General features: G+C 33.7%; 2 protein-coding genes and 1 long non-coding RNA gene across 6 annotated transcripts; 2 read left to right on the plus strand and 1 right to left on the minus strand.

The window, feature by feature from the left end:
• Positions 1-3,271: 3,271 nt before the first annotated feature.
• LOC115987852 (F-box/kelch-repeat protein At3g23880-like) lies at positions 3,272-9,554 on the plus strand. Of its 3 annotated transcripts, none has more exons than XM_031111459.1 (3): positions 3,272-4,589; positions 8,759-9,038; positions 9,190-9,554. In XM_031111459.1, the coding sequence occupies exons 1-3, from the start codon at positions 3,433-3,435 to the stop codon at positions 9,229-9,231; spliced, it is 1,479 nt and encodes a 492-aa protein (XP_030967319.1). In that variant the 5' UTR covers positions 3,272-3,432; the 3' UTR covers positions 9,232-9,554. The 3 variants fall into 3 exon arrangements, with proteins under 3 accessions (XP_030967319.1, XP_030967320.1, XP_030967318.1); XM_031111460.1 differs by having other exon boundaries at positions 9,110-9,200; XM_031111458.1 differs by having other exon boundaries at positions 3,273-4,589; positions 9,162-9,554.
• Positions 9,555-16,038: 6,484 nt separating this feature from the next.
• Positions 16,039-17,343, plus strand: LOC115984751 (probable F-box protein At4g22060). The gene has a single exon (XM_031107763.1). It carries the CDS (start codon positions 16,039-16,041, stop codon positions 17,341-17,343), a length of 1,305 nt encoding a protein of 434 aa, XP_030963623.1.
• A 382-nt stretch (positions 17,344-17,725) lies between these two features.
• LOC115987859 lies at positions 17,726-23,072 on the minus strand. 2 transcript variants are annotated; one of them, XR_004091237.1, is made up of 4 exons: positions 22,769-23,072; positions 22,526-22,593; positions 18,338-18,435; positions 17,726-18,050 (listed from the first exon to the last, which is right to left on the minus strand). It is a non-coding gene; the product is annotated as an uncharacterized LOC115987859 (long non-coding RNA). The 2 variants fall into 2 exon arrangements; XR_004091236.1 differs by lacking the exon at positions 17,726-18,050 and having other exon boundaries at positions 18,138-18,435.
• Between the last annotated feature and the right edge of the window lie 296 nt (positions 23,073-23,368).

Raw genomic sequence — 23,368 nt, forward strand, 5'->3', positions numbered from 1 at the left:
GCAAAAGCATTTTTTGATATTGTTTTCTCCTTATTTTTTATGTTTTTGTTTTCTCTTGGTTTTTTATGTTTTGGGAGAAGAGAGATATAAAAATTGAACAAAAAGACATTTACCTTTAAACAGAGGTAGGATAATGGAGGTAATCATGTGGGTAAAGTGAAAACGGCTGGGTTTATTGTAATTTGGCCCTAAACATTTTTCACAAAGTTTTTCATTTTTACTAGCCTCTGAGCACGCACTCACACACGTGCTCAGAGGCTCTTCTATTTTTTAAGTAAGGGGTTAATTTAGAGCATTTATTATAATTTTGGATTACTACATTTTCCAATCACAAAAAAAAACCTAAGGGTGTGATGAAAAAATTATTTCACCACACATAATACTCATCACACCCCTAAGTTTTTTTTGTGATTGGAAAATGTAGTAATCTCAAAATATAATAAATGCTCTAAATTAACCCTTACCCAAAAAATAAAAGAGACTATGAGCACGCATGTGAGCACGTGCTCAGAGGTTAGTTTTTTTTAAGAATTTGAATTTCAAAACATATACACGTGTTGCATATTTTTAACTTACTTAAGTTTTTTTAGTAGTAGTTTTCCAAAAGTTTTGTTAAATATTTGAAAGTAGGGTTTTCTTTTTTTTTTTTTTATTAATTTTTTTTTTAAGAATTTGAATTTCAAAACATATACACGTGTTGCATATTTTTAACTTACTTAAGTTTTTTTAGTAGTAGTTATCCGAAAGTTTCGTTAAATATTTGAAAGTAGGGTTTTTTTTTTTTTTTGGTGGATAAATTTGAACGTGGTTTTTTTTTTTTTTTTTTTGATAGAAGTTGAACGTGGGTTTAATTGAATGTGGTATTTGAAGAAATATAAATAAACGGAACCAAAAGAAAGATCTCATTTGTCATATTAGATGCAAAATTATTGAATTCAAAAAAGAAAAAGAAAAAAAGAAAAGAAAAGAAAGAGCAGTTTGACATTAAAGAAGAGAAATAAATACCAAACAAATAGAAATTGTCATGTGGCAGGAGACAACCAAATACATATTGTGAAGTCAGGATTTCACCAAATAGGTGTTAATTGGTTGCTGGTGAGATATTGACAAAGCAGGATGAGCCAGTGGCTTGAAACATAATCGCGGCTATGTTATGCCCTTCTTGATTTGATGGAAGCATGATATCAAGAGCATGGTTGTGACAGTAACATCTCATTATCACAAATACACCTTTGAGAGGCATTTAATATAAGAAACCAAAACAAATATTTAAAAACGGTAATTGAATATATGAAATAGGAAAAGCCTATAATTAGAATGCAAAATTTTAATGAAATTTTCTACTAAGAATTTAAGAACATATCTTCAATGAATTGTTTGGGTCTTAAATTCCTTTGCATTTACTTCAACTCCACCCTTTCTTCCCTATACAGAAAATAGAGAATCAACTTTGTTAGAAAATAGTTGCAAAATGCAAAGTGAGAAAGAAAAAAAAATGTACCAAATGCTCATGTTAGAATATAATTGCAAAATACAAAGTAAAATGAGAAGGAAAAAAAAAAAAAACCAACCGTTCATATGATGACTTTGTAAGCAATTGCTATATACATAAAGTTTGAAAGAGAAAAATGATACTGGGGAAGTTATCTTTAAAGATAAAATTAAAAAATTGTGGAGGAAATTGCTTCTAAATAATAGGCAAACTTTTAGGAATAAAAATACCTAAAACATTTTTTTTTTTAAATGTAAAACTGTGTTGGTCATAGGCTATTAGTACAGGATTCTAAAATCCTAAAATTTAGGATTTATTTTGCTTGAAATTGTAAAAAAAAATTGTGGTCCTATTTTGTAGGCAATGTTTTAGTAAAAGTTAGAAGCGTATTTTTACCAGACTATCTTTTAGTTTTATTCCAACTTAAACCTAGGGAATAGGGGTATTTTGGAACAAAAAAAAAAATCCAGTCCAAACAGGAGTAACCCCTTAAATAGTAGTATAGTTGGTCAATGGCTATTAGTAGAGGATTCTAAAATCCTAAAATTTAGGATTTATTTTGCTTGAAATTGTAAAAAAAAAAAAAAAAAATTGTGGTCCTATTTTGTAGGCAATGTTTTAGTAAAAGTTAGAAGTGTATTTTTACCGGAGTATCCTTTAGTTTTGTTCCAACTTAAACCTAGAGAATAGGGGTATTTTGGAACCAAAAAAAAAAAAATCCGGTCCAAACAGGAGCAGCTCCTTAAATAGTAGTATAGATATAAGAACTCATATTTGGAAATGAGAATATAAGAAAATTTGAGTTCAAATAGAACTCATAAATTATTTGACATGAATGGAAAGAAAATGATGAGTAAATACCTTTTTGAGTGGCTTCCTCTAGCACGTAGTCACCTATTACTATTGTTCCTCTAAGTATAAAAAGCAGGGACTTGAGGGTGGAGGGTGGAGATGGGAAGTATTTAATTTGATAACATTATAACTGCTTAATGATAATGGAGAGATTTAAATTTGTTAGGTAGAAGTTTGGAGTTGTGTGTGACTAAAATGTGGGTGTACTTTTCAATAAATGTAGAAGTTTGGAGTTGTAGTTTTTCTTGACCCTCCGCCGAGGTGTCCTTTTGAATTTAAATTCAGCTGAAACTTTGTATGATCGCAGCATTGCTACTTCTGTTTTCTCTGCTTAGTTGCTTTTAATAAAACTCCAGTTTACCCAAAATAGAAAAGAAAAAAAGATGTGTTTAAACACCCACATTTTATCAATACTTGACAACTTGTATTAGTTTTTTAATCAGTACGTGTGTTAGCTTCTTTTTTTTATAACTATTTAGTTTTTTTTTTTTAATAATTATCAGTACGTGGGGTATTTTTTAAAAATAATAATAGTATTAAAAAAAATAAACGTGTAGTTGCTTTGAATAAGTGGGTTAGTGGGAGAATATTCCTATTTTGTAGGTAATATTTTAATGCAAGTTAGACATGTATTTTTACTACATTATCTTTTAGTTTTATCTCTACTTAAACTTAGAAAAATGGAGGAATTTTGAAACCAAAAAAAAATCCAATAATAAAGATGTAGTTGCTTTGAAAAAGTGAGTTAGTAGGAGAATGTTCCTATTTTATAGGCAATATTTTAGTGCAAGATAAACATGTGATTTTATTAAATTATCTTTTAGTTTTTTCTCTATTTAAACTTGGAAAAAATTCGGGGTATTTTGAAGAAAAAAAAAATTTCTGGTCCAAACAGATGCAGATTGAAAATTAAAAAAGGAAAAAATTTAAAAAAAATATTTGGCAATTCTTATTAACGAACTTGTATGTCTGCAAAGCAATGCAATTTCATCTCCGTCTATTACGCCATTCTTTCAAATTGAAAATCTCCCAAAAAGCTTGAAACTTGGGTGAAGCAGCAGCAAAGGGAGAAAGAAAGAAGGATAGCTATGTCAGACTATCTCCCAGAGGAAGTGGTGCTGGAGATATTGCACAGAGTACCTGTCAAATCCCTAATTCGATTCAGGTGCGTTTCAAAATCATGGAACTCCCTAATCACAAACCCTAATTTCATCAATTCCCACCTCACTCAATCACTCTCACTTTCCCCCAATTCCAACAAATTAATTGTTAGGCACTGCACTTCTAGACCCAATATAGAGCACTACAAATTGTTTCACGATAACAATGACTCCTCATTTGAGCAAATTCAACAGCTTGAGTTCCCACTAACCACTCGTCGTATCCACCATTTTATGCTAGTCGGTTACGTGAATGGGTTGTTCAGTTTCCACGAACAAGACCGCTTTATTCTTTGGAATCCCTCTGTTAGAAAATTCATTACGCTTCCCAAGCCTCGCATTAGCGCCAAGACTCACGGCCATGTTTCCACTCATCTAGCATTGGGGTTTGATCCGAAAACCAATGACTATAAAGTGGTGAGCCTTGCCTTTCCGTGTAGCAGTCATCGCCTGCCAGAGATACCTATGGTTGAGGTTTACTCTCTAAGTCAGGGCTCTTGGAGAATAACTAATGCTGGCGACTCATTTCCGCCTTGGACTAGTTTTAACAATTACTTGGTTCCAGAAGCTTCTTTGAATGGGGCTGTACATTTTGCAGCCCATCATGGCAATACCTTGAGTCCTTTAGTTTTATCGTTTGATTTGGGTGACGAGGCTTTTCGTGTGATTTCGGTGCCAAATGGTGCTTTCAGTGGGAGGGATGATGTTCATACCTCAGTACTTGGGGGATTGCTTTCGCTGTTATGTCATGATGCTCATAAGGATACAGTTAATAAGCGTTGTTCCATTTGGGTGATGAAAGAGTATGGCGTCGTTGATTCTTGGACTAAACTGTTCACTGTTGATCTCAACGGAGAAATTGTGAGGGTATTAGGTCTGCGGAAGAATGGACATATATTAGTACATACAAACGTACCAGGTGATTGGGAGCTCTCTTCATATGACCCTGTGAGCCAACAAGTTAAGAAGTTGGGGATTTGTGGGAGGCAATACTATTTTTGTGTTGATAATTACATGGAGAACCTTGTCTTACTTGACAAACCAAATGATGTAGTTTCCAGAAGGGGCAGGAAGAGGAAATGCAGGTAAAATCTTCATTCTACTCAAAATTTCAGCAGTTATGTTCGTTAGTTCTATCTCGTTTTTGTTATTGTGTGGTTGTAAGTATATATTAAGTTTCAAATCTCAATAATACTGCTCTTGGGTGCTAATTTGTTCCTGAATGGCTACAAAGACTAGTCAAATTTATTAAATATTTTTTTTGTGATAATTTTGATTATGAGATTAGCATTTGCAAATTAGAAACAGTAAATATAAATGAAAGACTGATGTTACTATCTTTCTGTATCTGCTAAACTCGTCACATCTAATCCATATTCAATCTGAAAATGTGTTTTACTTTTCCTGTTCCATTAGACTTTCTGAGATTTTTCCGTTATGGTTTGTCATTGCCTTCTGAACTTTGTTTTGTACTCGTCATATTGTTTTGCATCAATGCAAATTCAACAAGGTATTGGTTCAGGCCAAGCATGTTAAAGTTGTTGTAACCATGTAACTGCAGATAGACTGGTAGAGTCATGACGTTTGTCATGGGTTTTGATTGATTTAATGAATTATGTTGTCTTGATTGTGGGAGTTGCATCAGGGTGAGTGACATAACAAAGCTAAGTTTTGCATGACTGAATATTCAGCATGACTGAATATCTCTTTGATAGGTAAAAGAAATGGAATTAATGCAAGGTAATGCATAGAACTCAATAACTCTATTGAGGATAGAACATAGATTTGTATGAAGAATCAAAATGGTTGGACAGGTTAAGGAAGATGAAAGTCAGAAAATTTATCGGGTTTGGTGGAATACTGGAATTTTTATTAAAGTCTTGGGTGGTATGGGCATAGGATAGTCGATTAATTTTTAATCAGGATTTTAAATGCTAAAAAAGGCCTGACAAGTGGAGGAAAAATACTTTTTTCATAAGTAAATATTTCTTTAATGAAACATAAAGGGTGTAGCCATGTACAGTGTGGAGGAAAAGCACTTTAATTCCCACATATTAGAACAAAAGAGATATCCAAAGCCATATGAATTATTGTAATATTAAGTCACACAATAAAACTTTGGGAGAGTGATTGAATATCTGTTAAGACGTTAAAAAATAGTATTGGCATTAATTAGTTTTTTTTGGATAAGTTTTGGCCCCAAGGGTTGGCAATTGTATTGGAAAAATCAATATAGTTTTGTGTCAGGACAATGCCATTGGACAAAATTTGTAGAGAGCTTTGATACCAATTTAATTCAGGATTTCTTAGAAATCCAGCACTGCCACTTCATTTGTTTCAATGGAAAGTCTTTTGGAAAATTACTCCTTTTGTGGAAAACTGACTCATTTAACTATGTTTGGTTGTGAACATGAAAATGAGCCAGGAAATTGGCTTGCATGGAAAATCGTATATATTTCTTGTAATTTCAAATAATTCTATGAACAAAAAGTTTCATTTATGAAAATAATTCTAGAGAGAGAGAATGGGGGTGATGAGAGGTAAGTTCCCATTGGAAGAGGTTTTTTTTTTTTTTTTTTAAATTATTTTTTCTGTTGGTGTGAAGTTTATTTTTGTGGTCTATTGAGCGTGTAACATTGTCGAAAACATTTTCCCTACTATTGGACTTATTTTTTGTTGACTTGTGTTTTGCCATACCAAAATATCAAAAAATTCAGAAAACATTTCCCTTTGATATGGATGGAATGTAAATTATAGCTCTTGGTAAGTTCTTGTTTGGAACAACTAGTGGAGGAGGAAGTCCATTGTGGAATATTAGTTTTAGTTTTCAATTTAATGATTGAGAACTGGAGTGAATTGAGTCTTTCTTTAACATCCATTATTCCTTAAAACCCATTCAACCACTTCAGTAAATAGGTTTTGAAGAATTTATTAAGAAAGAGTTTATTCAAAGGACATCAAATAGGGAGAAGGATTTTATTGGAGGTGGCTTTAACGATCATGTTGTGATAGATGGTTGGCGAATTGAAAGAGTACATGGAGGGCAGGGATATTAAATAAGACATAAGGTGCTTTAAGCAGTCTTCATTCTCTACTATGCTGGATTTCTTGGACAAATGTATTTTTCAATGACTCTGTCATGAACCTTGAACGCTACCCGTGAACAGTGGTTGCATTGTTTTTTTTGTTTTGTTTTGCTTTTTTTTAGATAAGTAATAGTAGTTTTATTGATGAAAATACTCACTATGATGAACACAAAAGTATCTTAAAAAATTACAAAAACTGCATTGCTTTTCTTCTCCCTTGAATATATATATATATATATATATATCTTGATTTCATATGGATGAAAACTTGGTTGAAGAGGAGGGAGTCACACTTATCTTTAACATGGATTCAAACATTAGTTAGGTAAATTTAATTGTTATTCCAAAGGTTGATAGGGGATGTTGTAAATATTTTAAAGTAATATCAAAAGAAGGCGTAACCACACAATATGGGTTGGTGACGCTTGATGTTTGTATTGATAGAAAAGAAAGGATAAAGGTGGGGGAAACACAAGAATTAGGTGCTCGAAGTTGAAGGAGATAAGTTAGTTCTGCATAAAAACAGAATGGTCTAAGAAGGCAATGAGGACTTGGGTGAACATGTTTATAAAATTTGGGATACATATATAATAAAATGTTTATAAAATTTGGAATGAAATGGTTTGCTGTACTATAAGAGTGGCCAAAGAGGTACTTGTAGAATCTATAGGATGCATGCCATCATCCAAGAAGTTTTGGTGTTAGAATGAAGAGGTTTAGACAACAATTTCGTAAAGAGAGATAATTATTTAAGTTCACTACACACATAAATTAGGAAGGCTTATGCAAAATACAATATGGTGAAGAAGGGAGAAAAATCAAGTCTCTAACACTTAATCTCTGGCCATATTTTCCTAATAGAAATCCAAACCCACTTCCCCCATTTTCACCAAAATCAAGTCTTTCTAATAGATATATGAAATATCGATGGTTAAAATGATCGTATATCATTTCTGTGTCCAGCTTACCAATTAGGCAATTGCTCCAAAAACACTGTTATCAAGTTTTCTATCAAGACATTCATTGGCAATAAACATGAAATAAGGGATTTGCCAATCTTCAACATTTAAGTGATCCATGAACACCTTTTTTTTTTTTTTTTTTGGTTAAGTAAAGAGATTAGCCAACATCTTTGCCATAGGCACATAGACATTTCCAAGGTAATATGGTGAAAATCATTAATACTGACACCACCACTTTTTTTTTTGGAATCAAAGTGACATAAATAGCATTAAAGAGTTCATTAAAGAGTTCTCAAACTTGTGATTATAGAATTCCATTTCCCCAAAACTTAATCTCTGGCCAACATCCACTTCAGTATTAACATTCAATTTCACTATTCTCTAACACTTAATCTCTGGCCACCATCTCTGGTAGAAAACAATTTATCTCTTACCCTTTTCTCATTAACAGTTGCATTGCACATTTTCTTTCTATTTCTTTGCTTCAAATTCAGGTCCCCAAAAAGAAAGTTATTGGAACCCAATCCACCACTCTTATTGATCTGCATTTTTCTTTGTTTACATTTTGATTTTCACATGGATTTCTTCTAAATTTTGTTCATTAATTTAGGCATTATTCTTATCTTTCACTTTTTATGATTAGGTTTGATTCTCACTTGGCAATTAGAGCTTTATTTTTACCAATTTGAGATCTATTAGTGCTTTTGGGTACCCTTTTTTTTTCCAGGCTTTATTTCTTTTATCAATTACATTGACTCAGTTTCGGAATTTCATTGGGTTTTTGAGATTCGTTTAGTTGATGATAGAAATATGTGTGTTTATTTTTGGGTTTGGGGTTCTAGTTATTTTTGTAGTTGGGTTTTTATCTCTTTTTTTCTTTAGTAATACTCCTATTGGATGCTTCTTCATGCCCAAATGATTCAGAGGACCCTCTCTGAATTCACTTCAACTGAGTTGAGGTTTATACTTATATTTGTTCTTCATTCCCAAAAGATTTAGAGGATTCTTTCTTTGGTCGCACTTAATCTGCAAGAAATTCACTTCATGACTTCCTTTTTCTCTGTTTTAAATGGTTGATTGTGTGGATTTTCTATAATGGGTTGCGATCTAATATGATATTTGTTGGTATTACGTAGTTGTTCAAATTTTTTTCGTATCTCAACCATCTAAAGCCTTTTGGTGTATCTATTCCTTCCAAATTTCCAGGGTGACTGCTGACAAAGAGAGAGACAAAGAGAGAGTACGCATGCTACAAGAGGTAAGATGCATGCTACAGAAGACAATACAACATGAAGAGAAATTCCGCCATCTGCAGGAGTCAATGCTACATCAAGAGAAAATACTATTGCCTGTACAAGAGCCAGTACAACATCAACAAGAGACAATACTACAACAGGATATGGAGGAAATGCTTAAATCAGGCTTGAAGGAAGCGGACACTGTAAAATCAAGATTGCTAGTTTTGATTCAACAACTAAGTGGCCAGGTTATTACTTCTGTACGCTTTTATTATAAATATATTATTTTCTTTTAACGTAAATGTATAGTTTTATGCAGCATTTAGAGTTGTGTTATAATGTTAATTGAAGTTATTCACTGTATCGTTTAGGCTGAACACACGTTTAGTGGTGCTGCAGATCAAAGTTCAACACAAGTTAAACAAAGATCCTCTTTTGTAGGTCAAGAAATGTGACCTTGCGGTGGGAGTGAGATTTTGATGTGAAATTTTGTTATACTTGGAAAAAAGTAGAGTCTAAATTTGACACTGGTGGAATTTGTGATTGATATGAAAAGTAGTTTGTTGAATGTTTAGAAGTAATCTTTAGTGAATTTAGAGGAATTTGTATTATGATAGGATATTATTTATTAGATGGTTTGATAAGTTTTTCATTTTTAGTAAAATCGGGAAAAAAGAAGAAGAAAATGATACTTTCTGTGACCGAACAAATTGCCTAAAATTATGGTTCATAATGATATAGGAAACTTGACAATTTACCCTCAATAGTTGGGCCAAAATGGCCCATTAGCATTAATTTTTGAAATATTTAGCAACAGAGCACTGTTTCGGAAATAATTAGGGAAGTACCACTTTTTCCGAAAACGCCGCTATAGGGCCCGAAAACGTCACTATAGGGCTTAAAAAACGCCACTATAGGGCCCCTTGAACCTGTTATGGGGACTTACAAAAAAATTTTGCAGGAAAACGCCGCTATAGGGCCCAAAAACATCACTATAGGGCTTAAAAACGCCACTATAGGGCCCCTTGAACCTGTTATGGAACTTGTAAAAAAAATTTTGCAGGAAAACGCCGCTATAGGACCCAAAAACGTCACTATAGGGCTTAAAAACGCCACTATAGGGCCCCTTGAACCTGTTACGGGACTTGTAAAAAAATTTTGCAGGAAAACGCCGCTATAGGGCCCAAAAAAGTGGTATTTCCCTAATTATTTCCGAAACAGTGCTCTGTTGCTAAATATTTCAAAAATTAATGCTAATGGGCCATTTTGGCCCAATAGTTGCCTAAAAAGTTGTCCTCTTTCATTTTGAATTCTCTTCTTGATACCGAGTACCTCGTTTAGTATTCTTTATCTTGCCTAGTGTTCTTATTGACTAAAAAAGGATATAATGGTAGCCACTTTGGATCCAGTTACCATGGAGAATTTTGATTTCAGCTTCCCAAATCATCCATGTCTTACAACTGAATATATATAATAATGATAGGTGTCTCTGGCCTCAAGATCATCTCCTCTCTGATCCCTTTGTCGATGCACACAGGAGACATGCATAGCATGCTCTCCATTGTTCCATTGTTTCTAATAATTAATAACAGAGGTACAATAATATACTTCCGATTATATATATATAAGGTTTCAAACTAGAAGATTGCCCACGCAGTGTGTGGATAATGCTGTAAGCTTTTATGTAAAATGGTTGTGGAAATTTTTGTACATATATTATAGCATAAATGGTAGATGTTTTCATTGCCAAAATCACCTACAATTATAGTAGAAACTTCAAAGCGTGTAGGCATATTTTGTTGCCTACCATCAGTTGATCATAAACCAATTAATTGCAAGCATACATTATGCATGTCAAACTCCTTGAACCTATCCTTTGTCATGCGAAATGTCTAAGGCATTGATCTTATGAAGCATCTTCAATAGTATTTTAACTGTTAAGGTTGCATAGCGATTCATGTCTAGGCAAAGCAACAAACACACTTTGATATTGTCAAGGCTCTTGAGTACAGCTGTACAGAATACTTGACCAATAAATATATAAATAACTAAAGCAAGCAGCTTCAATAATGGTTGAGCTAGACATGATTAAGCATATTTAACAAATTTTTTAAAAAGGTGTACCAGTATAATATATTTAACAATATTTTTAGTAAGACAGAATATGTGTAGATTGTGGTGATTATTTTAAAACTTTGCTTCCGAATAATACTTAACCCCTCAATAGGTAAAAGAAAATAATTTATTAAGATTATTTTAAACTGGTATAAATACCAATTGACTGTAACAAGTTGTTAAAAAAAATAAAATATTTTATTAAGATTATATCTATTCCTTCAATTAAAAAACTCAAATTATCTCTCTTCCTTTATTATTTTAATGATTTGTTTATATTATTTTGAATGAAGTGATAAAAAAAATAAAAAATAAAAAACATTTGATATTGGGTATATTTTAAAGTGACGTGGTAAAATAAATAAAATAACTTTTTGAGGTATTAAAAGCTCAAATTTGTTACAATACCACCATGAATACTCTAACTTCGACCCAAAAAAAAAAAAAAAAATCCTAGCCAACCTAGTATTAAAAAAACATTTTTTTTTGTTTTTGTTTTTTTGTCTTTGTTGGTAAATGGTTACATTTCAATGTACTTAGAAATAACAATTTTGTGTATTTATAACTTTGTAATACTATATGGATGCCTATTAGAGTTTTTTTTTTTTTAATACTCCGGCCCTCGCTAACTTAAAATCCTAAGTCCATCTCTGCAGAAAAAGTAATTTCAGTGATAGGATTAAATTAGAACCAATAACAACTTGTCATTTAAACTTCATTGTCAAAATGTTACGAAAATATTGTGGACGTAGCACTAATAAAAAATTATCCAAACAAACAAATTAGCCTAAAAGCCCAAATTAAATGTTTAATTTTGATTTTTTAAATTGTGTTTTCTAAAGGCATATCTTAAAATCACTATTTTTTTAAAACGCACATTTTCAAATAGCTAGTCTATTAATGCTTGCTTTAATCTTTAGTTAAGTTTGTTGGATTTATGTGATACATGCATATGCACTAAAATAATACTTGGATACAATATTGAACAATATAATGGTTGAATGCCTAAATTGAATATGTTGAACGAATTTATAGTTTATCTTTTATTCTTTTACTAGCACTATGGACAAATTTCTTATAAAGAAGTCACTTATATTACAAGATTCACCTTCGAAACAAATTTGTATTTACTTAAATAATTTTCTTTTAGACCTTAAGCTATAAGAAAATGTCTCATCTTTTCATATAAATGATCAAGATGAAATAAAACTAGTATATTTACAAAGAGGCTTTTTTCAACCTTTTGACCATAAGTTCCTTTAAAAAGAAATTAGTGGAGTATTGCATCGATTTAATCCTAAACTTTATGTATTTGCACTTTTGTTTTTTTGTGAAGTCAATATATTTAAGTTTTATTTAATTAAATTTTGTTTAATTTAAGACTTTTAATGACCATCCTAAAAAAAATTCTTAGAGCCACCATTGCTTTGCCAGGAGCTTATCCGTAGTGTGCATTTAAATTTGAAAGGGGAAGTGAAAGAGTTTTTTGTTTTTTGTTTTGTCTAGAAGAAGTGAAGAGTTAGGAGAGAGAAATAAGTGAATTGATTTTTGCTAAAGCAATAATTGCTAAACATAAACGCTGCATTGTTTTAATTTTTGAAGTTGGAATGAAACAATATCGTTTCAAAAGGTTTCCCAAAAAGCAAAAGGGGTAGAATTTTGTTAGTAATGAGAATTTTGGTCATATTAGGTCCACTTCATTCCATCTGGTCTTATTCGGTCCTATTCAGTCCACTTTGGGTCCAGTCCACTTTGGTTCATTTGGTCTTATCCAGTCCATTCGGTCTAATTTGGTCATTCTTGGTCCACTATGGTCCAATTCGGTCCATTTGGTCAAATTCGGTCGTATTCAATCCACTTTGGTCCTACTTGGTCAATTATGTTCAATTCAGTCCACGTCGGTCCGTTTGGTTTTATTCGGTCCTATTCCGTTCACTTTGGTCCTATTTAGTCCATTATGTTCAATTTAGTCCTCTTTGGTAAATTTGGTCTTATTCGATCCATTTCAGTCCATTCTGTTTAATTTGGTCATTCACGGTCCATTACGTTCAATTGGGTCCTCATCCTTCCACTTGGTCTTATTTGGTCCTTTTAGTCTTATTCGGTCCACATTGGTCCATTTGGTCTTATTCCTCTGCTAAGTGGCTGTTGCGTTGGAGAGCGTTGATGAGAATTGCACAATCCCCCCTCAAGAATGACTCTGTTTACTCCTATCTCAATTACTAGTTCCAGAGATCTTGGTGCCGCTAGGGTCTCGACCTCTAGAACAGTTGAAGGCAAAGGAATTTGCTGCATGAGGGGGGCCATGACTAGGGGCGTAGCTAGAAAATTTTGTTTGGGGGAGGGGCCAACTTATGATACTAATTTATTAGTTTATACAAACTTTCATAAACATGCATAAACACATACATCTATACACACATATAATTTAGTATCTTTAATAGTGAATCCTTAAAATTTTCATTTTTAATATAAGTTACCAAATTGTCTACCAAAGTGAGTAAAAAATTTCAATTGAACTAATGAAGTATTCAAAGATATGAAAGATCCAAGACTTCAATAGACACAAAAACACATTTTACAATAAAAAATAAATGTGAGGAAAAAAAAAATATATATATATATATATATATATATATTCTCTATAACTACTAGATCAATTGGAAAATTTTTTTAAGAACATCATTGGACTAGCTCAAATATTTTGGGGGGGTCCCATTTTTGTAGACTAATAATTAAAATGTTAAATATTTATATATAGTATTAAAGTATTTTTAAAATTTGGGGCCATGACCAGGCCAGCCTCGTTTCTTATCACCACACCGATACCAGCACGTTTTTCCTGACTGAAAAGTGCACCATCAAAATTTATCTTGAAGCTAGAGCTATCTGGAGGTCTCCAACATGAATCTGTCCTCACCGTGGATGGAGGAGCAGGATTGAGGTGTTGGAAAAATCCCAGCAATCTATCTTTTGCTTGATCCAGGAGCTGTGATAGTGAAATAGTTGTTTTGCCGAGAAGTAAATTATTACCGCGATTCCAAAGTGCCCAAACGGTCATTGAAAATAAAGTAGGATTTCTATCTTCAGTGAAGATAAAAGCCATATGTCTATGAAGTTCTCGCAATGTTGCAGTTTGCTGTTTTTCCATTGTGGAATTTTATTCCAAAGTTCCATCAGCTTCAGGCAGAATTATATAGCATGGGCCACATCCTCTTTGTGCGATTTACAAAAATCACAGGTAGCATCAGTAATCACCTTTCGTTTGATAAGGTTTGTCTTCGAAGGGAGAGAGTCCCAACATCCTCTCCACACCAAATTTTTTACTTTGGCAGGAAGATTAAGTTTCCAGATAGCTTGCCAAAAGTGTTTCACAGCTTCTGGATTTAAGGAACCGGGTTGCTGGTGTTGGTACTCATTTTGCAGAAACTTGTATCCCTTGTTGGTACTCATTTTGCAGAAACTCATTTTACAGTATACTCACTCGATGGATTATGGGGCCTCATCAGGGTGTCTTGCAGCTGAGTTCGACACAAGGGAATTGCTATAATTGAATCTGCCTTGAAATCCAATGAGTAGTAATCCAGAATTTCCTCCTTCCACCTGCAATTTTCAGAATCAATAAACATGCTCACCTTAGCATCTCCATCTTCGTCCCTACAAGGAGATAGGATCCTCGCCATATTTTTTTCCTGGTAACCAATTATCCCTCCACACCAGAACAGATTGTCCATCTCCAATCCTCCAAATGGCCCCCCTTCTAATCACATCCCTACCTTTGATAATACTCTTCCAATCGTAAGATGCAGAGCTTGGGTTCTTAGCTTCCATAACCGAACAATTTGGGAAGTATTTAGCTTTAAGTACCCTGCAAAACAAAGAGTTAGTATCATGGAGAAGACGCCATGTCTGCTTTGCTAGACGTGTGTCGTTAAACCTTGAAAGGTCCTTAAAGCCGATCCCTCCTTGGGATTTTGGCCTACACAGCTCTTGCCACTTAGCCCAGTGAATTTTTCTATTGTTACCCGTGTTCCCAAAAGAAACGTCGAATAAGAGACTCGATGCCCTGGCATAATCCAATGGGTAACTTGAAACAAGACATAGAGTACTTGGGGAGAGCTTGAGCTACATCTAATATCAGCATACTATAATTATTGTATTTAATAAGGTTTGCAGAACCAATATTATTGTGGCTTGAAGGGGCTAGAAAAGCTTGAAGACATTAGACATAGAAGCATATAAAAAAATTTATTCCAAGTAGTGGAATACATATATGATAATTAATTCCAAAAAAAAAAAAAAAAAAAACTCAATTTTCCAAACGTTTTCCTCCTGTACCAATTACATAAAGTAGAAACCATAGGTTAACATAAAGTGATAATGCAAATTGATTATTCTAATTTGATGCAAGCAAATGTACTTCTATTTCATTTCAATTAAGTGATATTAAGTATGAACATTTCATAAATAAAATAGTCATTGGGCTAAAAAGTAGTCAAGTTTTTATTTTCAGAAAAGTAAGCCACTGCATTTCATCTATCACAATCAGGAAAAAGTAAAATTGGTGAAAATTAACAAATCCTTGATTTACCCAAAATAAAAATGGTTTTAGTACAAAGAAAAACCAAACCTCCCAAATAGCATTACTGCTGGTTAAATTTCTGCTTACGTATAAACAATCCTAAAATAAAGAGATAATATAATCACCTATCCTAAACTAATGCTCTGTTTTGAAAATACAAAACAGAGGATAATTATTCAAAAATAAAACCTATTAACTAATACTCTAATAGAACACGTTTGTAGCAATTGTCCTCAATACCCACGTAACATTTTGGTTCGGAAAAAGCTATCTCCATCTTCTCCTATTGCTAAAAGGAGTAGTATTACTACTCCTAGTCCTAGAAGGAGTAGTAAATTAGTCCCAATCCTAGTCCTAAACGGATTAGGAAAGACCCGTAAAAAACAAAACTTCCCACTTAGAATTTTTGAATCAAAGTCGGTGTATCAAAACACTAAAATCAAAGTCGGTGCTCAGTAGTGTTTTCAATTATAAATAAGTCAGTCTTGAGTACAAATTAAAAGCAAAACTCCAGATAGGAAATACTGAGCCGTTAGAACACAAAATCAATCATGGGTGAGAGCTTTAGAAAAAGAAGAAAAGTTTCAAGAAAAATTTCAAGCAAAGCATGGAAGGCTGAAACTGAAGCAAAGTACTCATCATCATCGTCATATTCATGGTCAGATCTCCCTGCTGAACTCTTAGGACTCATCCTAAGAAAGGTTCCCTTTGTTGACACTATTCGCTGCAAAGCTGTCTGTTCTTCTTGGAGATCCGCAGCTACACAATCACAAGCACAGTCTCATTCCATTCAAAGTACTCCATGGCTCATGCTTCCTAGTGACCAAGAAGGTGACTTTACAACAAGCTGCTTCTTTAATCTTGCAGAAAAGAAGGTTTACAAGATGAAGGATGTGTTTGCGGCTTTTGGTGATGATGTTTGGTGCGTGGGTTCTTGTCACGGCTGGCTGGTAATGTTGGATGATGAAGCCAGCCCAGTTATCTTTAATCCCTTCTCCAGAGTTCACATCCAACTGCCATTGATTCCTGTTGAATTCTTCAACCCAATTGATAGGTCCAAATTTGCCCAAATTAAGAAGGATTTTATCAGCAAAGCTATCTTGTTTGCAGACCCATCACATTCCAACAACTTTGGGTTGGTGGTGATGATCTATGGCACTCTCTCAAGCCTTGCATTCTGTAAGCAAGGAGACACAACATGGACCAACTTTGAGGGTGAAAATCGAGGCTACTATGACATTATATGCCATGATAATCGGCTTTACGCATTAAGATACAACTGTTCAGTGGAAGTGTGGGAGTTTCAGAGTGCTCTTCCAACGAAAATCTTGAGCATTGAACCTACAACAACACTGCAACATGTTGATGGTAATCTTCCCAGAGACAAAGTTTCAACTCAGTTGTATTTGGTGAAGACATCAAGTGACTTCTTGATCATCCAACGCACCATTGGAAATTTTGTAAATGCAGAAGGAGATGTTGTTGATGAATCTTACTTACTCAGTTCCAGTGACACACAGCCTTTGGTTTGTCCATACCGTACAAAGCTGTTTTGTGTCTACAAGTTAGATTTGAGCAAGAAACTGTTGGTAAAGGTGGAGTCTTTGAAGGATCAAGTTGTGTTTTTGGGCGGAAATCAGTCGATGTCATTGTCTAGTCATGATTTTTCAGAGTGCGTATCAAATTCAATTTATTTCACGGATGATCGATGGTCTGAGATGGACGTGGACTACTTGTATGGTGGCCATGATTTTGGATTGTTCAATTTAGATGATGAAGAGATTAGGCCAATTTACCATTCTGATTTGGAGAAGTTTGATCCGCCACCTTTTTGGATTACTCCTAATCCATGGTGATAGACTGAGCTATATGGTTGTATATATATTTTTTCTTGAATCTTTGTGGTTGTATTCCTTTTCTTTTCCCCTTGAATAAATTGACTTTGTCGTTATTTTTTTTTTTTTTTTTGTCTTAAAGAAATAGTAATTGTACATAATGTTATAATATATTACTGTTTGACTGTCAACATGTATTAAGAAAAGAAACAAGAAACAAAAAGAAATTTGGTTCCCGTATGAAATTTTGCAATATGCAGTCATTTAACAAACTGAATCCACAATGGTTGAAAAGTGATTCCAAAACACATATATTTGGATGCCCCAAAAAAGCTTTCAAATTTTTGTCATACATAGAACATTTTGTACTTTAACATAGCAACTTGCCAAATATAAGCATGTACATGCCTTAAAACTATACGTTATTATTAATTAAAAAGGCAAAGTCTCTTCTAGCTAGAAAATAGGAATGGAATTTTCAATCTTTAAAGTATTATGGCGTCATTGTTTGAATGCTCCATCTACTAAGGAAGATCGCATAGATTTCTTCTTCAGCACATCTAAACATAGACCTTGTAACTCATTGTCTTACACTAAGTTCATTAAGAACCACATGAACTAAAATGAGGTCTACTCCCCTGATGCTTAACTACATCCGAATAACATTCAAAATTGATCAAGAATGAAAAGATTAATATCTCCCTTTTTTGGAAATCGAAGGCGTGTCCCTAAAAAACGAAAAAGAATCAATATTGATAAAGAGCTAAATTAAAATCAAAGGAGAAAGAAAACTTAACTGAAATGGGCATGAACAATTAAATTTATAATTGTGTGAATATCTTGCAAGATAATATAGTTAAACCAAGAATTTCATATAAGGCGTTCAAGCCCTGTAGCAAAACCAGACATCACTTTGTCCATAGAAAAGCATAAACCTCTACACACCTTCTACATTTATTATTTCTATTTAAACCCATATGCTTTCAGTTACATCTTATGGACAATGAAGCCTTACCCAATCAAGAACCAAAAGTCTCTCAAACATCCCCACTTCTATGAGTCAAGAATCCAAGCACTATACTCTTCATTTGGCTTTTCAAGAAATGCTTCATCCTTAAAAAAATATTAACATATCTGTAAGGATAAAAAGATATAAATGCAATATTTTATGCCAATATTGCATGCTCAAAAATGTCCATAAGGACATGACAAATGCAACATATCAATAATTATTTTTTCCTAGATAATCATCCTAATTTTCATCTATCTAATTTGAACTAAATTGGTTTATGCATTTGGTATAGAATGATGGATGATTATAATTTCAAATTGAAATCTATAAGACATGACAATTTCACACTTACAAGTATACAATAATAGTTTAATAGAGAGAATATTAGAGCATTCTCATCTGGTCCTTTAAAACTGGATGAAATGCAAAGTACGTAAGGATTTTCATAAATAATAAGTAAATAAATAAAAATAAAAACAAAAAACTGTGGCAAATTTTAAACATTCTTATAGTATCATGTATTTTTAGATTATACTATATAGCCTATGCATTCTTTTTTTTCCTTTTTTTTATTCTCTCTCTTACTCAATCTCTCATCTCAAACACGCATAATCCTTTTTTATTCTTTTTCTATCACTCAAACACACATGACCTGTGTTAGGTGTAAAAAAAAATATTATTTTAATATGGTGTATTGTAAAATAAAGAATGTGATGTAAGGACTCTTGTAAGAGTAGTAATGTAAAATAAATCAAATGGCCTTTTGGTGAGACAATGCATTTTTTTTTTTTTAAAAAAGTAGTTGGGTATGCTCTTAATAGAGTATGAACTAAGACAATATATAGCAACTATCAATATCATTAAGACTTGACATGTGCACTGAATTGTAAAAAGTAAAAAAGAAACGGAGAAAGTACCTTGTATATGATAATTTCTATCACATATTTGAAATATTTGTACCAGATTTAGCAAGTGTTGATGCCCACTTTGGCAAGAAGGCCCAATAATAGAAAAAAAGCCCAACAATATGGGAGAAGAAAAGTTAGTAAACTAAGAAGAAAACCATTAAACCCGAATGGCAGGAATAATGGACCATAAGCCTAAAAAATAACAAAAGAGCCTCAAAGGAAGCAAGCAGGCCCAAATAAGCCCAGAGAAAGAAGTGGTAAACCCATGGGCATTACGAGAAATGGAAAGCAAGCAAGAATGGGCTGAATGAGCCTAAAGGAGGGAACTAAGTAACTAGGGGTTGTTGGAAAAGCCCATAAACCCTGAAAGTAAAGGATATGGTAATTTGGGTAGGGAAACCCCAAAAGACTTAGCAAAAATTCATGGGAACGAGGAATTGGAATGGGTCGAGGATGCCTAAGAAAATGAAAAGGGCCGAGGAAGTCCGAAAGAGATGAAATGGGCCAAGGAAGCCTAAAATTGCATGAGTACAAGCTCAATGATAATGCTGAGCTACTAGAATTGAGCAAAAGAAAAGCATACAGTAGGCCCAAAAAAGGCCCATCAAGCACAAGTCCAATAATAACATGGCAGGAACAATAGGATGGCATGGCAGGAGTATTAACTGACTCGCAAAAGAGGGTAAGGAATGGATTGAAGAAGGAAAGGCTCACGATCAAGCAAGACCCAGCCCAAGAAAGAAGTAAGACATAAGGAATGAAAGCTCAAAGATTCATCCACGCCACAAGAGGTCAAGAACGAGTAGTAGAACATACAGACAAACCCTTAGGTCATGGCAAATGCATGAACAGTAGACAAGCCATGGACACACATGGAAATGGAGCACGTACAAGAAGGCTCAAGCACCACAAACTTGTACCTAGCCAATACAAGAGAGGTGAACCATGGGTCAGAGGTAAGGGAGGGTATGGTCTGGCGGTGGGAAGAAGGGGAAAGCCTATTCTGGGGTTCCCACTCAAGCTCTTTTGGAGGAAATGTCCTGCTGAGATGACATACCACCCAAAAGAGAGAAAGATGAGTTGGAATCACTAGGTGCATACCATGAGGGATAGTGAGAGAGAATGCCCACCCTTATCCGGATGGAAATGCCATGGTGAGCAAGAAAATAAAATAAGACTCTTTTGTCTAGGAATGGGATGTGGCACGGCCAGCATAGGTAAGTGGTGACAGCTAGGCAGCCGACAGACCAGTGGGTGGTCTAGCAAGGACACCCATACCAGGACAAAAGCGGTTAAGGGGTAAAATAGTAAAAAACCCGTCACGGCAGATAGTATAAAAGAGGAGTCAACCGTGCACAATGGAGACAACAGAAGGGAACAAGAGAGAACAAAGAGAAAAGGAAGTAAGAAAAGGAGTGAAAGATAGGAGGGAAAACAAAAAACCTAGAAAAGAAAAGGGAATTAGAAAGTAAAACAGAGAGTAAGCAAAAACGTGATAGTGGGCATGCACCAATAGGCTATTCCCTTCTCTCTCTCTAAAAGACTATTCTCTAGTAAGGATTAAGGAATTTGAGGATAAGCTATTTAGGCCCATTCTCTCAAAGTGGGTAATTTCTGTAGCAAGATTTCCCTGTGAGATTGCCCACATTGAAGAGTGGTTCCCTTCCTCAACTTAATTTCGTAGAGAAATCAAGCATGGCAGACTAACCATTCTTCCTTTTATTTTATTGATCAAGCATTAGTGTGGTTTCCTTTTCTTTATTTTTATCATCTTATTTATGTTGCATTTATATTGCTGCATTACTTCTTCCTTTATTAAGATCATGATTCAGTATTTTCCGTTTTCTGGCTGACAGTAAGCACATTCTTCCTATTATTGTCATATCACACCTACCTGCCATAACTTTTTTTGTAATAGTTTCCTCTGCCATGGGCACGTGTCCAAGGCCTTAGCAAAGGGGCTCTAGCTTGTGCACAAGCTGTCTTGGGGTATGTTGCAATCAAGTTAATCCTAACTCCTACCCAGAACCATTGGGCCATAACGTGACAGGAGACGGCCTAGACTGCAATTGCGTAAAAGGCCCACCGCCCACCACAGCAAGCAAGGTCACTACAGTTGAATATAATAGCTTCTATAAAAGCATAATAAAAGCTAAAAAGTAATAGCAAGGAGAATCCTCTTTAAAATTCAAACTAATAAATGCAACTATAACAATCAAATCATGTTCTTGTGTTTTTATTTTCAGAACATATGAGGTGGTCAATTTCATCAGCAAAGCATAGTGTCCTTAACTTTAGTATGCAATAGGAAATGCAAATAATACGTAATATTGTTCAAACAGCTAAGTTGAAATAATGCCTTTGAGTGGAATCTTGTAAAATGTGTGGATTCCTCTAAGAACCTCATCGAGCCCATGCTACTTAAGACAACATAAACTAAATTATTGAAATTAAAGATTAATTTTCCTCTAGTCTAAAATGTAAATTACAGTCTATTAACATAAGAGGGCACGAAATTCTAGGAAAGTTGACATTCCTAAAATTGAATTTATATGAGCTGATCATTTTTTAAATTCATACCAAAACTTGTAGTTGGCCAAATGCAAACCAATTTGTGTGGTTTGCAACAATATTTTGACAATATTTGTATAAACTATGAAGAGCAATAATTTCATACATATGGTGTTGCTATAGTCTATCGTAAGACATTTCTAGGCAACAACTATACATTACCCATTTCCCAACATATATTATCCACTTGTCTAAGCTACATATAATCATAAATTAAAATTAAAATTAGAAAATAAAAGGAAAAAACAAATGTGTTGATAATAATTTAAAATATTAATTCAAAAATCAAAGTGGAACCTTTACTTTTCCCTATTGAGACCTACAGGAAGGTCAGCAGCAATCAAGGCCATCAAAGGCATGCGGATCATAGGTTCAGCAATTGACTCAAGACCCTTTAATTTATTCCATGATTGATCTCTCTATTCCTTTTTGTAGTTTACAAACCAACCAATTTACTGTTAAATCCTTTGAATTCTACTAATATCAATCCCACATACACAATAAAAATGCTATAGAATGGGCATCATTTATCATAACTTTCTACTAATATCTTTGTCTTGTTTTTTATTATGTTTTCTTTTTTTGTTCTTGATCTAGTGACAAAATTCTCGAAGTTAAGCAAACCATACACAATGCAGAAAAGAAATCAAAACCAAAATAGTGTCAATTTGTAGCAATTTACAATGTTACCTCTAGCACAGAGCATACTTACTATGTGTTGCTGCAATTTACAATGTGAGCACATGAAAAATAGATCGCCGCTTCTACATTGATTGTTGCCTACAACAAAAAACTCAGCTTTTTTATCAAACAACTTGCGTGCATGCAACAAAAATGTAGTTGCGTAAGTCCAAACCAAAATAATAAAGCAAAACTTAAAGAGATCAAAATAATAAAGCAAAGATTTAAGAGAGATTCTAGAGATTATGTACCCATCTTTTATTGGAAGAATTACCTTACGATTCAATTTAGGATTTGAAGCATAGCTCTAAGAAGGAGATATAACACTTGAAGCAAATTGGCATCAATGGAGGAAGAAAGGGCAGAGGTATCTAATAGGATTTTGGTTATTCTCCAAAGAAGTGTTACACCGATTCATTTTCCTCAGTGTCCAGCAAGTTGTAAAGGTTGTAGATAGATATAGATATTGATTTCAAAAGAAACACGTTAGTGTGCAATTGTGCATTAAATATAAAGGGGGAAGTGAAGAGTTAAGAAAGAGAAAGAGATGAACTGATTAAGTAACCTACATCATTTTTATTTTTCAATGCACATAGGAATTAATTTTTAAGAGGAGGTGAGGTAGAAGATCAAATTCAATAATTAACCTAATAATACTGCTCTAATAAAGCGCCACATGGCAGGACCTCTTGCACTCCCGCATGAGGTCTCTGCTTTTATATATATTGATATTGATATTGATTGATTGATTGGAATTCAATTAGAGTCTAATTTTTTACCACATGTCTCATTTAATCTAAGTTTTTAAATTATTGTGCCAAGTGAGTTAATTTAGTGTAAAAATTGGGTTTTAATTAGAGTTTAATTTTATGCA

The sequence above is a fragment of the Quercus lobata genome, chromosome 4 (genome assembly GCF_001633185.2).
Source record: "Quercus lobata isolate SW786 chromosome 4, ValleyOak3.0 Primary Assembly, whole genome shotgun sequence".
Taxonomy (NCBI): domain Eukaryota; kingdom Viridiplantae; phylum Streptophyta; class Magnoliopsida; order Fagales; family Fagaceae; genus Quercus; species Quercus lobata.

Coding starts and splice junctions, on each gene's coding strand:
- LOC115984751 (XM_031107763.1), top strand. CDS start 16,039: ATGGGTGAGAGCTTTAGAAAAAGAAGAAAAGTTTCAAGAAAAATTTCA.
- LOC115987852 (XM_031111458.1), top strand. CDS start 3,433: ATGTCAGACTATCTCCCAGAGGAAGTGGTGCTGGAGATATTGCACAGA. Junction 4,590..8,758: donor GGCAGGAAGAGGAAATGCAG/GTAAAATCTTCA, acceptor CCAAATTTCCAG/GGTGACTGCTGACAAAGAGA. Junction 9,039..9,161: donor TTCAACAACTAAGTGGCCAG/GTTATTACTTCT, acceptor TGTATCGTTTAG/GCTGAACACACGTTTAGTGG.